General features: G+C 41.2%; 1 protein-coding gene across 2 annotated transcripts in view; it reads left to right on the forward strand.

The window, feature by feature from the left end:
* Positions 1-1,828: 1,828 nt before the first annotated feature.
* The window catches only part of STAC (SH3 and cysteine rich domain), a 73,797-nt gene continuing 60,924 nt past the window's right edge, over positions 1,829-14,701 (forward strand). For both annotated transcript variants that reach the window (XM_026081052.1, XM_026081053.1), the window contains exon 1: positions 1,829-1,945. In XM_026081052.1, the coding sequence (XP_025936837.1) occupies positions 1,829-1,945 (117 nt within the window). The remainder of the gene's footprint in view (positions 1,946-14,701) is intronic.

Raw genomic sequence — 14,701 nt, forward strand, 5'->3', positions numbered from 1 at the left:
GTGCCTGCGCAAATAGCATTGCGGCATTTCATGTTGTCGTCTGGTAAAGACTTCACTATCTTATATGCTCTATCCCAGAGGGAAAAAAAAGCTTTTCTTCCCCCATCTGACTGCCAATCCTGAAAATTCACTGGGGATTCAAAGAAAAGCTGAGTGTTTTCCTGGCTTCTGCATAGTTACAAAGAATACAGAGGCTGCAGGACAATTTCTGCTCTGTTTTTTATCCGTACAGCTCCTACTGTCTTGAAATCCTGCCTTCCCTTTCACCCATGGATTATTTGGGGTGGGGAGGGCCTGCAAGGCAGCCACAGGCAGCAACAGTGTTTCTAAGGGATGGGGCCAAAGGGGGCCTGGTACTCTCTCCTGAGCTACTAAAACTCTCCTCTGGCTCCAAACTCAGCAAATCACCCACAAATATACAGCAGTATACATCTATAAAGCAAGAATTTTTTCCTCTGCACTTTTCAGAACATAAGTGCAACTTATTGGAAAACCATGTTTGGGTCGCTCTTATATTTTTTTCTTTAAGTGAAAGGCAAAGAGGCATCTCCTCCAGCTGCATGGAGCAGCTCCCACTCTGCAAAGCGTACATCTGGTGAGGAGCGCGTCCATTTAACTGCTCACACTGTGCGCCTTAAGTCAGCAGGGAAGAGAGATGACGTGCACCTTTGTGGTGGATTTAAATCAGTGGCAAACTTGGGCGAGAGCCAAGTCAGCCCGCAAAGTTGTGCTGACCTTCAGCCGATCAGCCTGTGGCCCCAAGCCTGACCACCGGGTGCCGCGTCCTCGCCGGCGCCGCGGCAGCAGCCACGGCGCTCGGGGGAGCCGGCAGGCCCTTCTCGCCGGCCACTCGGGCTCCCTCGCTGCCTGATGGAGTGCGATCCTGATGGAGCGCGATCGCTATGGCAACCTGCAGGTAAAGGATTCGTGCAGCTCCGGGGGACCCCGGTCGCGTGCGTGCTCCTCGCTCCAAGCGGCGCTCCCCTGCCCGCGCTTAGGTGTGCTTTGGGGAGGGAAGAGCATGTGGAGCGGCAGGTGACTTTTCTGCAACTGTTTCGTATCACTTGTTAGCAAGAGTTTGGGGGGTGTTTGTGCTTTAGAAACATCGGGTGGCTATCATTTTTAGCAATTTTTTTTGAGCACAAAGTGAGGGAACACTCCGATTTCTCCTGTGTTTCCAGAGTCCTTTGGGAAAACATCAGACCTGTAAGAATGTAAAGCTGCACTTCAAACTCTGATGCCCTCAGCCTGATTAAACGGTAAAACGCTTGCAAACCTCATGCATGCCGCATGCCTCTGCGCGTGCATGTGTGTGTGCATGCGCGCAGTACTTCCTTTCACTACTATGACAGCACATGCTCCTACAAAGCTATTCAAGGCATTAGCAATACAACTCCTCCCTCCGGTGACCCGTGCGTGCGAGTGGCTCGGGCTTGCTGCTTGGGTTCACTCCCGCCTGGCTGCGGGGCTGCCAGGCACGACTCCGCTCAGCGCCTCTGGGCTTCGCGCGGAGGGAAGGAGCACGGGGAAAACGCAGAGGCAGGCACACAACCGACCTGCCGCGCCAGCAGCAACTTGCTCCCCTTGCAGCAGAATTGCATAGAATTGCAGGGGGAGGGAGGAGGGAGAGGAAGAGGAGAGGGGGAGGAGGAGGAGGAGAAGGGAAAAAAAGAAAATCCAGAGAATTCCAGTCTGGCAAATATAGTGAAACAGCATGATCGGAGTTCATTTGCTCTAGAAGAGCAGAGAAGAGAGAGGACGTTAAATCGAGCAAAGGGAGAAAGGTCTGTAGCTCTTTTCCCGATAGGAACAGTGTTTCAGAGGTAAAATGATTCCCCCGAGCAGCGCGACTGAAGTCAGCGTGGAGAGTGTGGAGAAAGAGCACGAAGTGGAGAGCACAGAGCAGCCCCCCTCTCCGGCATCAACCACCAGCCAGGAATCAAAGGTATTCAGAGAACAAGATTTTCTTTTTTTCCCCCATCTTTCTTTGCTTTAAAAAGAGATGTGTTGCTTTGATTTTTATTTGGAGCCCTGTGGCAGGGTCTGAAATAGACTGCTGTAAGCCATCTCCAAATTGACAGTCATACTTCTGAACGCTTGCTGGTCACCTGGGCAGCTCAGGGGTCTGAACTGGGGAAAAAACTGGCTTTTGAGATGTTGTTGTTTGAGGATTTTTGTCTGTGTTTTCTCCTCCGTATTACGGGGGGTGGGAGGGGAAGGGGAGAGTCAGGGAGGGGATTGATTTCAATTGATATTTTTAGCTATCACCATCTCAGAGAAGAGAATTTTGTCTGGGGGGATTGGGGTGTTTCACCTGCCTCACCTTCTCGGCAGACCCATCAGTGAACTTTCACTGTTTAACAAGCCAGCAGTTGAAACAGGATATTAGTGACAGTTTTGGCACAAGAATCCTTATATTCACCACTCAAGAAAGGATTTTTTTTCCTAGCCTCTTATTTACTTATTAATTATTAAATGTGGTTCAATTTACCTTACTGAAAGCCAACATCCAGCTTAAATGGCGTGGCCTCTAAATTTTTAATTGACTTGCATATGAAAAGTTTTTCTGCCAGATAGTGTGTGACTTGGAAAAGAGAGAGAGGTAAAAGGAGAAAAGTAACCTTTCAGAATGAATGCTCTTTGTAGCTTACCTGGATAATGTACTTTTACATATCAATGTCATGATAGCATCTGACAGCCCATCCCATGGACCATATTCCTAGTGATGCTATGTGCTGTGCAAACATGGAAATAGGGAGGTGTTTGTCACTAGGAGCTTACAGCTGGCAGTGCCTTAGGAACTACTGTGTGAACTAAACAGCTGCTTGACAGAGATGGCTCGTATTTCCTCTAGTTTAAAGGCACTGGCTGCCTGAGTCTAACATAGGAAGAATCTACATTATTCTGAGTTATAACGAGGTTTCTGTAGAATGAATTGCAATAATCTGTATGTGTGGGTAGAGTTCTGACATGGGGTTCGGGATCTTTTTTTAGATGCTATACTCCAAGGAAGAGAGCTAAGGTATTCCCTGTGTGAAACAGTCTCTTTAAAAGAAAAGAGGTCTCACAGCATCAATAGCATCCACTATTCACTATACACATTCAGCACTACTGGGACATTGCTACACTATTCCTTGATAATGGGAAATGACAAGTAAAAGGGTTATTTACTTAACCTCGGATCCCCAAAGGATCTGGTGCATCAGTACCTTAAATCCCCCACAAGAGCACACTTCCCTGGAGTTGCTGTATTGTTATTTGGCCATCGGGAAGACCAACCCTCTGGTGAGGTCCCAGAAGTGAGTGGAGCCTCCACCATATGGCCAACAGCATCTTCTCACGTGTGCTGGCCTGTGCCTGGGGCCATGCGCTCCCTCTGCTGCGACCCTCGCCCCCTGCCTGGTACATGATTACGGTGCTCAAGGTACCATTCTCATCATCAGACTGCAATGGTGTGCTTGAGGGACTTCCCCACTGGCTCACCAAGTGCTGTGTCCAGCATGCATTGGCCAACAGGACTCCTAAAATAAGAGAAAGCGAAGTGCAGCATGCAAGATTCCTTTTGGCTGCTTGTGCATCCGAGGCAATCACAAGGACAACAATAGGAATTAGGCACATCTGGCAAAAAAGAAAGAGATTATTCACTGCTTTATAATCAAATGTTTTTATCATCAGATTTGCCAGTCTTGTGAGCATTTGAAGTGGTTCAGGGGAACAGGCAAAAGCTATGACTGTCTGTGCAGATCAGTTGATGCCATTATTTGCATACAGATGTTTTCAGTAAATATATAATCTGTGTATCTACATTTTAGGACTGCAAATATGATCAGAAAGCATGCTATATTGTCATTTCAATAGATGGAGTCAAAAGAGGCTTCTGATCACTGGCATAGTGAGATTACATTTGGTTTTTTGTCTTGCAAACAGGAGGATGGAGGAATTCTCAGTAATTTTATAAAGATATTGTTTGTGCTATTTTTTTCCAAGGGAATTGATGTGCTTCAGAAGCTAGAGACTTTGACACATGCATAAGTCTGTCTGTGCCAAGGGCCTGCATGCAAGCTTTTATCTCACGGTGCCCCTGCTGAGGGAGCTATCCTGTCATTCATAGAGGACTCAGCCTCCTCTGGTACCTCTCCATAGCATAGGGGAACAAGCCCCTGTCCGCTGCAGTTACTGCAGAAGAGTTTATGCAGTATCTAGTTACTATGTTTCTGTGCCAAAATGCTGTTATGACTCCAAATATAGGAATAGAAACAGTATGGATAGTAGCAACCTTCAAAATGCTCTGGATGCATTTCAGCAGAAAGAAAACTATGAAGAACTAATGTAGAACTAATGTAGCACGGTCTTACTTCCTGCGTAATCATGGACAACTGTGGCATATAATCCCTTACGGTACCAAAGTCCAGGAAACGTGTCCAAGCTTGCACACTCCAGACTGCACTCAGGAGACGACATGGAGGACATATTGCAATTCCTGACTAGCATGAGTTTGAGAGGTAGAACTTCAGGCTGTTAAGTAGCTGAAATTTGGAAGACCATAAAGCATGACTCTCATGCTTTAGTCACACACCCCTTCCACAGTAATGCCTCTCACTCATAATAAACACCAAAGTCTCATACCACCTCTACCTACAGATCAGGAACGTGCTTACAGGTGAGCAAACTCAGATGCTGAAAGCTGAGCGACTAGGTCCTCATGTATGCAATTCCCCTCATCAGCACCTCAATGCCAGTACTTCAGTGCAACTGTTCAGAATGAAGAAATTCAAATGCACTTTTAATATGCCACATTGTCTGGGCCCTAGCAGGAAACCACAAATGCATTTGTAGAATGTATTTGCATGTTCCTTGTGGTGTGGTATATGTAGTGTCATATAATGTGAATGTGTCTTTTGGATTGTGTGTCCTCAGGCACTTTACATGCAACACCCCTGGTGTATTATCTCATTAATATGATTTCAAATAGGTGTCCAAAGTGCAGCAAACACTGTAACTAGGTCTTCCTGTAGCAGTATATATACTGCTGCTGTGTTAAAACCCCCACAGCATGAATTTAGGAATGATGCAAAACTAATAATTAATTTATTAAATTAATTTGTCGGCTCCCCAAAACATTTACTTAACACCTATCTACTACTTGAGTAGATATTTAAGGTATATTAGGAGAAGAACTTTATAAGGGTACCATATACATGCATGTAATTGCTAATTCTATTATGTGCATATGTTTGTGATTATGGCTCCCATAGCTATGGGTCCTTCATGCCTGTCTTCCAAGAAGGCAAATGACCAGTTTGTGGAAGAATTTTGTAGATTTTCTTCTCAGCAAGGGAGGAAGTCATTAGTTAATGAATCCTAAGGGGAGATTTCTTCCTAGTGGTAGCTATTAAAGACACACTGCACACTTGTACAATCACTAAGTTAGCAATATAGCAGAAATCTACTAACAGCAATCAGCTCTTATTCCTGATGCCTCTTATGTGAAGGTACCTTGGAATTTAATAAAAAAATAAAATTTGGGTCATATGGTTGAACCTAAAGAAAAGATTCCCACACCTGGTAATATTTCTTTACAATTCAGCATAGTTGTCATGTAACCCTGTAAGCTTTATCCTTCTTATACTCAATTGACATTTCTATATGAAAAGGAAAGAGCCCATCTGCTGATTTCACTAGTAGTGAGTCAAGTCACTGCTGCTGTACTTTGAATAACAGCTGGGAGCATTCACAGGTGGTAGAGGTGAACGCCTTAGAAAATACCATTCCCATTTTTAAGTTCTAGAGGGGTCTGAGCTTCTGTGATGTTTCAGTTAATATCAGCAGGGTTGGTCAGCACTGCTAATCTTCAGGCTATTACTGTTTCATTTCAAGTATATTAAACGCTTGTCAGGTTGTCTCTCATACAGCACAGAAGAGCCACTGGGGTGTCAAGTCCATGCCATTGCAGGCAATCTGTCATGTACAAGTTACTTATCTGTAGATACCAGTGGACAGCTGTGAAGGCCAAGTGATCTTTCACCACCTTGCCCATTTCCATCTACTTTCTATAAAGTCCAGTTATGACTGTCATATATTGCAGTCACATGTATTTGGGTGTGATAGCTTTAAAGTTTTCCTCTGAACCACAAATTTGTTGGCTCAACAAATTGCTTACACTTAGGTCAGTTAGGTGGGCTGCATAGCTAGAAAATGAGAAACTAGACCTCTAAATAAATATGGCACTTGGACTATCACAAAATAAATGAGCCTGTCTCAGTCTGACACTTCTGTACACTGACTAGCCAGTGGCAAGTACACAGGTAAATGCAGCCAATTATCTTCAAATTCAGTTCTGGCAATTCAGAAAATGTAGCATAATTGTTCAAGCACCAGGTTGACCTGGTATGTAGTATATAAAGTGGAAGTTGCTGAAAAGTAGTAAGCCAAGAAAAAAGATTCAGCACTTAAGTTCAAGATGTAGACTTTGTTTAGATATATCCTCAAATCAGCCAAAAAAACTGAACTTACTTTTTCCTGTCCTGTTGGTCCAATAGAGCAATATTATTGATGTGAGGTTTCAGAACCAGGTGTTAATATTAGGTACAAAACTAACGAAAACAGCTTGAAACTCTTTGGATTTTAATAGGATTTCATGGGATTTAAATCATGCAGGATTTGTGCTATGGAGGTAAGCAGAGATTTGCTTAAAGAGTTAATACTTTATGAGGCACCATAGATGGTTACTGGTCAATGAATATTTAAAAAAGGCAGGGAGTATGGTGTACAGTTAGTGTTTCACCCTCCACGCTACTGATAAATATCCAGTAAGCAAACTACTGCTGCAGTTGTCTTCAAGGGAATATCAAAACAGCTTTAACAAATCCAATGTAAGGGGAAGAAAACACCAGCTCTCTTAAGATTAGTTACATGCCGCTGCATAAAATGGTGAGTACATGCTGTGAAGGCAAGACTAAGGAAAGAAGTATTTTTATGTGTTACTTTTTGATGAAGTGTTAGAACAAATTATGTAAAGGAAGATTTCATTAAAAGCAAGAAAGTAATATTCTACCTCTATGAATAATTTCTTCAGCACACTTGTTTCTTGTACTTTAGGTTTATTTTGACTTTTCTCTCTTACCTACTCATATCCTGATTAAAATACTCTGATATTGTTTTCTCTGTGATGCGTATACCAAACCAGTTCTTAGGCACATCAGTTCTTAGGCAAAATAGAAATGTGATCAGTTCATTCTCTTCTAACCACACTTTCCACCTTGCCATCAAAAATGAAGAACATGCCTATTACCTTCCAACAGCTAAAGATGACTTGACTCAAGTCTTGTGTGGTAAAAATAGATTTACTAAAAAATGCAAATTTTCACTGAAACAAAACAAACTGTTTTCAAAGCTGGAAGACAGTCTAGTCCTACCATCACAGTCTGTTATCCTGTACTCTCTTTCATAAGGTAATCCTGTTGAACCTTAAAAAAAAAAAAAGTTTTTTACCATTACTTCTTCTGAAAGGCTCTAACAGCATCTGGATGTTCTAATGGCTAAGGGGCACCGCTCCCAACTCCACCGCCTCTAATTCGAGTCTCATTTTATTTCTGGCTAGTTTATGCAACATTGTACTTTTGATAATGTTACTTTAACTTAAAAATCTCTCTTCTACTCTTTGTGCGTATCTCCATCATATAGGAGGTAGGAGTAGTCATTTATATCTCTTCCCAGTCTTTTATTTCCTAGACTAAACAAGGCGGGCTGACATAGGATTAACTCTCCATTCTTCATTTCATTCTAATAATAGATCTGTGCACCTGCCTCAATTTTGGATAATCTTTCTTGAAAATAGGTGACCAAAATTGTACACTTTATTATACATGAAGTCTTGTACAATAGCATTAATACATCAGGGTTTTTTTCCAGAAATTCTGCTCGTGATGCTTTTTTAAGGTCATTACTGCATCCTGTTAGTGTCTCCTAGTCACCCTCTGGTCTACCAGGCATCACCATGCTATTTCTCCTCTGTCATTTTCAGCGAGTGGGATAAATTAGACTGCCCCAATCCAGAGCGGGCTGGATCAGGTCTCAGGTGCAATAGCTTGTGTTTGTACTGCTGAACCACATCACATTTCTGTGATTCCAACCCTCAAGCCCAGGTCCTCTGCAGTTTTGACAGCACCGCCACCCTCATGTCAGAAGGAAATGGCCTTCTGGCACTCCTAATCTTTGCACCAAATTCGGTAATAAAAATACAGAAAAGACTGGCCCTAAGGCTGGGCCAGTGTTGTTCTTTGAAGAACACCATTAACAACTTTCCTTCAGCCTAGTATTTCTCCTTTCAGCAGCAACCATCTTCCATTGAATTTGCTGTCTGTCCCATCTTGTAACTTCTCCGCTAATCCCCATCTTCTCAATCTTAGGTAATTCATCCCATTTGGTACCATACTGGACAATTTTAATGAAATTCAAATAGACAGAAGCTACTTTTGACCTTAAACATTGTCTTTGTCTAGAAAATTGTTCATCTTTTCCAAGGTAGCTGGTCTTGTATTACTTACATTTAGTAAACTGGTTACATTGTATCCCATTTTCTTTTTACTAATGTTTTTTTAATTGCCCTTTCCTTCAAGCACCACTGAGGTCTGATTTACAACCTTATAGTTGGCAGGATCACTTTTCCCCCTTGAAACATAGATGTTTATTTTCCTGTGTATCATTTCTAGCTTGATAAAGTTTATTAAGAAGACTTGATCCTAGACTTGCAAAGTAAGATTTTGCAATGGTAATTATCTGGTTTCTTTTCTCCCTTTGAAAGTAAGATTTTGCAATGGAGATTATCTGGTTTCTTTTCTCCCTTTCACCTCAACAGGTACACTGAACTGCTTTTTTAACATCATATCTTCCATTTCTGCAACTTCTTTCCTATTTTTCCTATTATTTTGTCCCCAGGATCATTGCTCTTTGAGGAAACTGAGATGAGGTGTTTGTTAGGTTCTGAGCCAGCCATTACAGCATCCCTAGTGTACAGCAGCCTATATCCTCTTTTCCTATTCCTAACCTGTATCAATCTTTTGATATTTCCTTCAGTACTTTTGCAAGGTCTCACTTAGCTTTTCTTGGCAATTAGTGTAGTTAGACCTAAGCAGCTCAGCCTGAAAGGTCCAGTTTTCTTTGCACACCAGCTTGGGTTTTCTTTCTCTTTTCCTTTCTCTCCCTCCCCTCCCCACCGCTCTTTGTGGACTCTTTGCTTATTTCCAATATCCTTTTTTTAGGTAACTGTTCATGCAGCTTGCCAGGAGCACACTTCTAAACAAAATCTTTTTATTTATTTTTATTTCAGTTCCCAGGTAGTTTTAACATACTTGCTTTGAAGAAATTCTATGCCTCCTACACATCCAAGCGCATCCAAGTACCTGAGAGTTTCTGTTCAGTTGTCTTCATCAGTGAAGCATGCCTCCGATCTGATAGCTCAAGGGTAGCAAAGGCCAAGCCTGGTCCAGAACTCACAGCCATGCAGGTTCATCAGCACTCAGTACTTGCTGTGAGCCAGCACTCGTTAGCTGAGACACAGTGACCTGCTTACACAGATATGCTGCTTTCTAGACCAGAGCTAATATCTTCATGCTGCTCTTGGTGCACATGTTAGTTCAGCCAGGCACCAGCTCAAGCATCTCTGTGTCACACTCCAAAGTGTGATGTGACTTAAAATATATACCCAGGGAGCTGAGAGCGTTGACGGCTTGGAATTCCTTCAAGTGAATTTAGCACATCAAAGGCTATTCTCTTGAAATCCAAAACTTTGGTTAGAGGTTCATTTTCTTCCTTACACTTAATTTGATTTAAATGAAAGTAACTCACAATCACCTGATCCAAGACTGTTCTCCACAGTCTGCCCTTTTCAGACTAGTATTTCTCTTTTTGCCTACCCAAGCCCTTGCTGTATATTCGTGAAAGGTAAAAGATTCCATGAATTCGTATTTGGTAAGTTTGTCCTCCTGTTTGTCAGACAGAGGACTATCTTTCAGATGTGGTTGTGTGAGCTGAATATTCTTGACTTCTGCATTCAGTGCTGCACAACCTCCAGCTGCAGAGGCAAACGGCCATTCGACATTAAATGAGCACCGTCTTTTCCAGGCATGTGAATGTCTATATTCTAGCTGAAGCATAAGCAAAGTTTGCATGTTCATTGGCAAAGATGACCAACAGTGAAAATGAAAATCACAAATCATTGCATGAATGACCAAAATAAGTTGACATTGATTTTTCTTTGACATATGCCTCTTCTCAAGGAAACTCTCCTTAATTCAGGAGAACGATTGATACAGTATATGCTCCTTGACAGAGAATTTAACTCAGGAACCTTCTAAAACATACTTGCACTGAATGTAAAAAAGACTTCTTGTGTCTTTGACATCAGCAGTTAAATATGACAAATAACTTGCAGCTCTTCTGTTTAAAAAAACAAGGCTCTTATGTCTATTCTTGCAGAAACATGCTAGGCACTCGCAGAAGTCTTCCTGTTTATGAGTGCATTTCTTAGCTGATCTGTTTTTAACTGATGACAGTAGTATGCTAAGCACTGTCCAATGGAAGTGTCACAATTCAGGGTCTGAAGTGGTCAAACAGTTTAAAATGCCGTAACACTAATAATTGCGAGAGGTGTTTCCCAGCTGCAGGAGGCTGCAGGTCCTATATGGAATTGCAGACAGAGTCCTTTAGGTGAGTAACAGTGACAGCTTGAATGGTTTTCTTTTCTTGAAACAGAAAATGATCATTTTCTGAGTGCCATTTAAAAGCTTTATTAAAATGCCACACATGCATTGCTTTACTAATAAAGATCATTTTAGCAATCTGCAGTTCTGAATAGAAAACAAAAATGCAGCTGACATACTGTAACCAATGATTAGGTTTAATTCAGAAAGAAGCAAAATACTATAAACCAGTACTCACAAAGCTATTAAATTCAGCATTTAGGATATTTTTTTCTTAGCTCATTCTTCAGAGCAAGACAAAGAAATGTAGGCTATGTAGGCTATGTAGGCACAGCTCAGATGAGAGAGCAAAATCAGCCTGACAGGTTGTTAGAGCAAATGCTGTTGAATAGACTTTTAGAGCCAGACTTGCATCTCCATTACTCCAACAGTTAACTCCATTCAGCTTTTACAAAATTTACTCATGCTCAGTGGGGGGGGCACCAGCTTTTGTTATCAGAGAATTAGAATTCTGACTTGGTGTACATAAGTCACCTCCTCAAACGTCATGTATGTAGATGTACTTATTCATTACTGATTTGACAATGTTTACCCAGCCAGTTTAAATGCTGAGGTGTAAAGATCCTCAAAAACAAAGTGTCCAGGGACTGAACTGAAAATCCTGCTCCAGCCTCACTTGCCTTTGTGCATACGCAGGATGAGAAATGGTCTTGGACTGGGCACCTCTGTTCTCACAAGTCAACAAAATATATTAGGCAAAATTCAACAAGGTAAACTTGGCAGACTGCCACTGACTTCTGTCTATTTAAGTCAAGGATACAGTTGTTAAGACTTTCAGGTCCATGCTGATTTTTAAAATGCACCTTTTGTTAAGTTCTCGATTGGTATAAATCAACTCAAGGAGCCTGCATAGACATTTTTTTATTATAAGAAAATCTCTTAGTATATTTAGTATATCTTATTTATAAGTGCAGGCAGCTCATTTCTCACTTATGTTCACACACACTCTTTTAATTCAATTTATCTAATTAAGAAAATATTCATAAACAAATGGAAGGTGACTTGTAATGGTTTCCCAAAGATTTTTGGTCACAAACGTTTCAATGAAATGTGTGCTTGTCAAGTGCTGTTTTTTTTCATTTGTCAAAAACCTATGTTTTTGTGGAAGTGTTGAGTTTTCTTGATCATGTAAACTTTTGTCAGGAAGCTTTCTCCAGTTCTGGATTAAATTTTCAGTCAAATGAGGAGGAAAATACATCATAAGTTATATTGTATGGCCCGGCCTGCAATTAGAGACCTACTTGAGGCAGTTCAGTTAGTAGTTCAGCCTCCCTGTGTCAGAAATAGACAGAAGTTGAGACTGTTTTATCAAAGGTGGTTTAGAGCAAAAGCCTGCCTTGTGTACTCTGTGTTAGCCTCTCTGAGAAGCAATCTTTTTCTATTGACTATGGTAGGCAGCTACAGCTAAGTTAAGAGCCTGAATTTAAGTAGGGTGAACGCCACTGTGAATCTGTCGGAGCAAGGTCTTGAACCTGTGTCTTTCTCAAGCCGGTCATTTGTTTCCCTGGCAGGTTAGTCTGTCTGACTTTCCCCTGTTCTGCCCACAGCCCCCTCAAAGACATTTTGAAAGGCTGCAGTTGTTTTTTCATGTCAATGAAGAACAAAATCATTCAAACTTTGAAATTTTTCACTAAGTGGAATTGCTGTTTTCCAGCCAGCCCTATAATGGAGAGTATGCACTTAGGACAAAAAGAGAGAAAAATGTGAGCCTATCCAGGCTGCAAAACGTGAAGTGCTGCTATTAAACTGTAGCTACAAGATGAATCATGCACCAGCTCTATGAAGTATGGGCACAGAGGACTCTTTGGCAGGTTCACAGTAGTTAGATCCATCTCCTGTAGTTAGTCCTAATGACAAATGTACTTCCTTCTCGTAGGTGTCCAAAAGATCCAGATGAACAGTTAACTTTTTTGCTAGCTAGCTCACTCGCTTTTTGCCTTCCAATGTTTACCTTTCTCTTCTCTCTGTTCCTATTCTCACCCATATGCTGTAATCTGGGAGCAGGCTCTCTAATACAATGAGCCAAACTTTACATTGTCTTTACATGCAAAGCTTCCAGGGGAAAGCTCAGCCAAGTTTGAAGTTGCCTGCTAAGGAAATGGATGGTGGTCCTTCTGTTGGGGGAGGGACCAGTTATAAACACTGTGTGGATACTGGTGTCCCTGCTATAAGTACTCTTGAAAGAAAGCAAATTCCAAAGCTTGCACTTTCGCTTTTATCTATAACCAAGCCCTGGTTACTTTCTTCACAAAGAAATGCTTTCAGTTGCATTTTAGTTTGCCTGAGTTGTCCGGTATTAGGTGATCTGTTGTGGACCAATCATTCTTTAGAGGTTACTGAATTTAAAATCAATGTGAGCAGGTGTGATAGACTTACTTAAACCCTACTCAAATGTAGATAAATTAAAAGCTATTCACAAAGATTCAAAAAAAGACAGTCAGACTTAAAACAAAAATTTTAACCACCTGATCTACCTCTGAGGAGAACTCAGCTGTGATGAGATGTTGTCCAAAAGAAGTAGTCACTCTGTCAGGACAAAGAAGTCAGACCTTCTTTAAACATGATGAGAAAAACTGACCTAATTTTTTCCATCACTGTAAGGGGCACACTGCAATAAATACAATATTCCAGAAACAGCAATTGAGGCAACATCATTTGGTTTTTACCACTAGCTCCTGGGTCACTGAAAAAATCTCCTTTCCACAAGATATCATCTCTCCAGCACAGTTGTACTTGTAGCCACCACTGCATATAAAAAATCAGCCGACAAGAGAAAACTGATATAAACCTCAGCACTTAACCCTGCACTTGCTGTTCAGTCCAGCAGTGTTCAGGCTGTGATTTCTGCTTCTAATCTGGCACACACCTTATAAATCAGTGCCACGCCACTGATATCAAAAACAGCATCTATGCTGACAGCAGACTAAACTAGACCAAGGCGCTTCATAGAAATATTACTTTTGCATAGGATTCATATTCATAATCCTTGCAGCATGGTGTGTCCTGACCTGACTTTCCTCTCCACTTCCTTCCTCCATTCCCCTGCTCTCCTGCCTGCCTGACTCCCTCCATGTACCCCGCTGCAAAATGCTGGTCCTGTTGAAGTCACTGCTATTATTTTTGTCAGACTACGCTTCACAGAGTTTTACTGGTTCAAGATCCCTCCATTTCCTATCATAAAAACAACTTCTACTAGTATCTACCAGTATCGTGTATCAATACCAAGTTCTTTTCTCTCTCTACACCAAAAATATGAATTCTGAATATGCCACATATGTTAAGTGAGCACAACCTCATGAAAACCTGACAGGCCTTTTTTTTTTTTTTTTTGAAATAATCATCCAGAATATATGGGTTACATTTATATGAAGGCTTTTGTCCCCCGATTAAACCCCCCTCCCTTTTTTTTTTTTTTTTTAATTATCTACTCAGAGGGGAGGTTTAGCGCTTTTTTGCAGGCTTTCATTGACAACAGTTTAAATTTAGAGGATTCTGAGGGACTTAAAAAAATCTCTTAATATGAAAAAAGGAATCTGTAGTACTTTCAAAAGAGTTATAGCATTAAATTCTCTATCTTTCTGTTCGTTATAGTCTGTATACAACATTGTTTCTTTTTACACTAAGCTATCTCAGTATAAAAACACATTTTTGCAGTGCATTCAATCATTTTAATTTTGAACCTTTGACAATGGTAATTTGAGGAGAAAAGTTATCCAACTGCTGAGGATAAAAATAAAATGTTTTTGTTTGGCAGGATTGATCTTGAAACAGTAGCTTGCTAAAGATGTTTTGCAGCTTGGAGGTTTAGAATAAATGCAAAGGAAATGGATTAGCATGAGGTAGAAGGGGTCAAAAATGCATGACAAATCTCTTGCATAATAACTCTTGCAAATTAATGTCTCCAAAGTTATGTATTTACATTGTCAGCTTCTTGATGCAGT

This window comes from Apteryx rowi, unplaced genomic scaffold (genome assembly GCF_003343035.1).
Source record: "Apteryx rowi isolate R43461 unplaced genomic scaffold, aptRow1 scaffold_536, whole genome shotgun sequence".
NCBI lineage: Eukaryota > Metazoa > Chordata > Aves > Apterygiformes > Apterygidae > Apteryx > Apteryx rowi.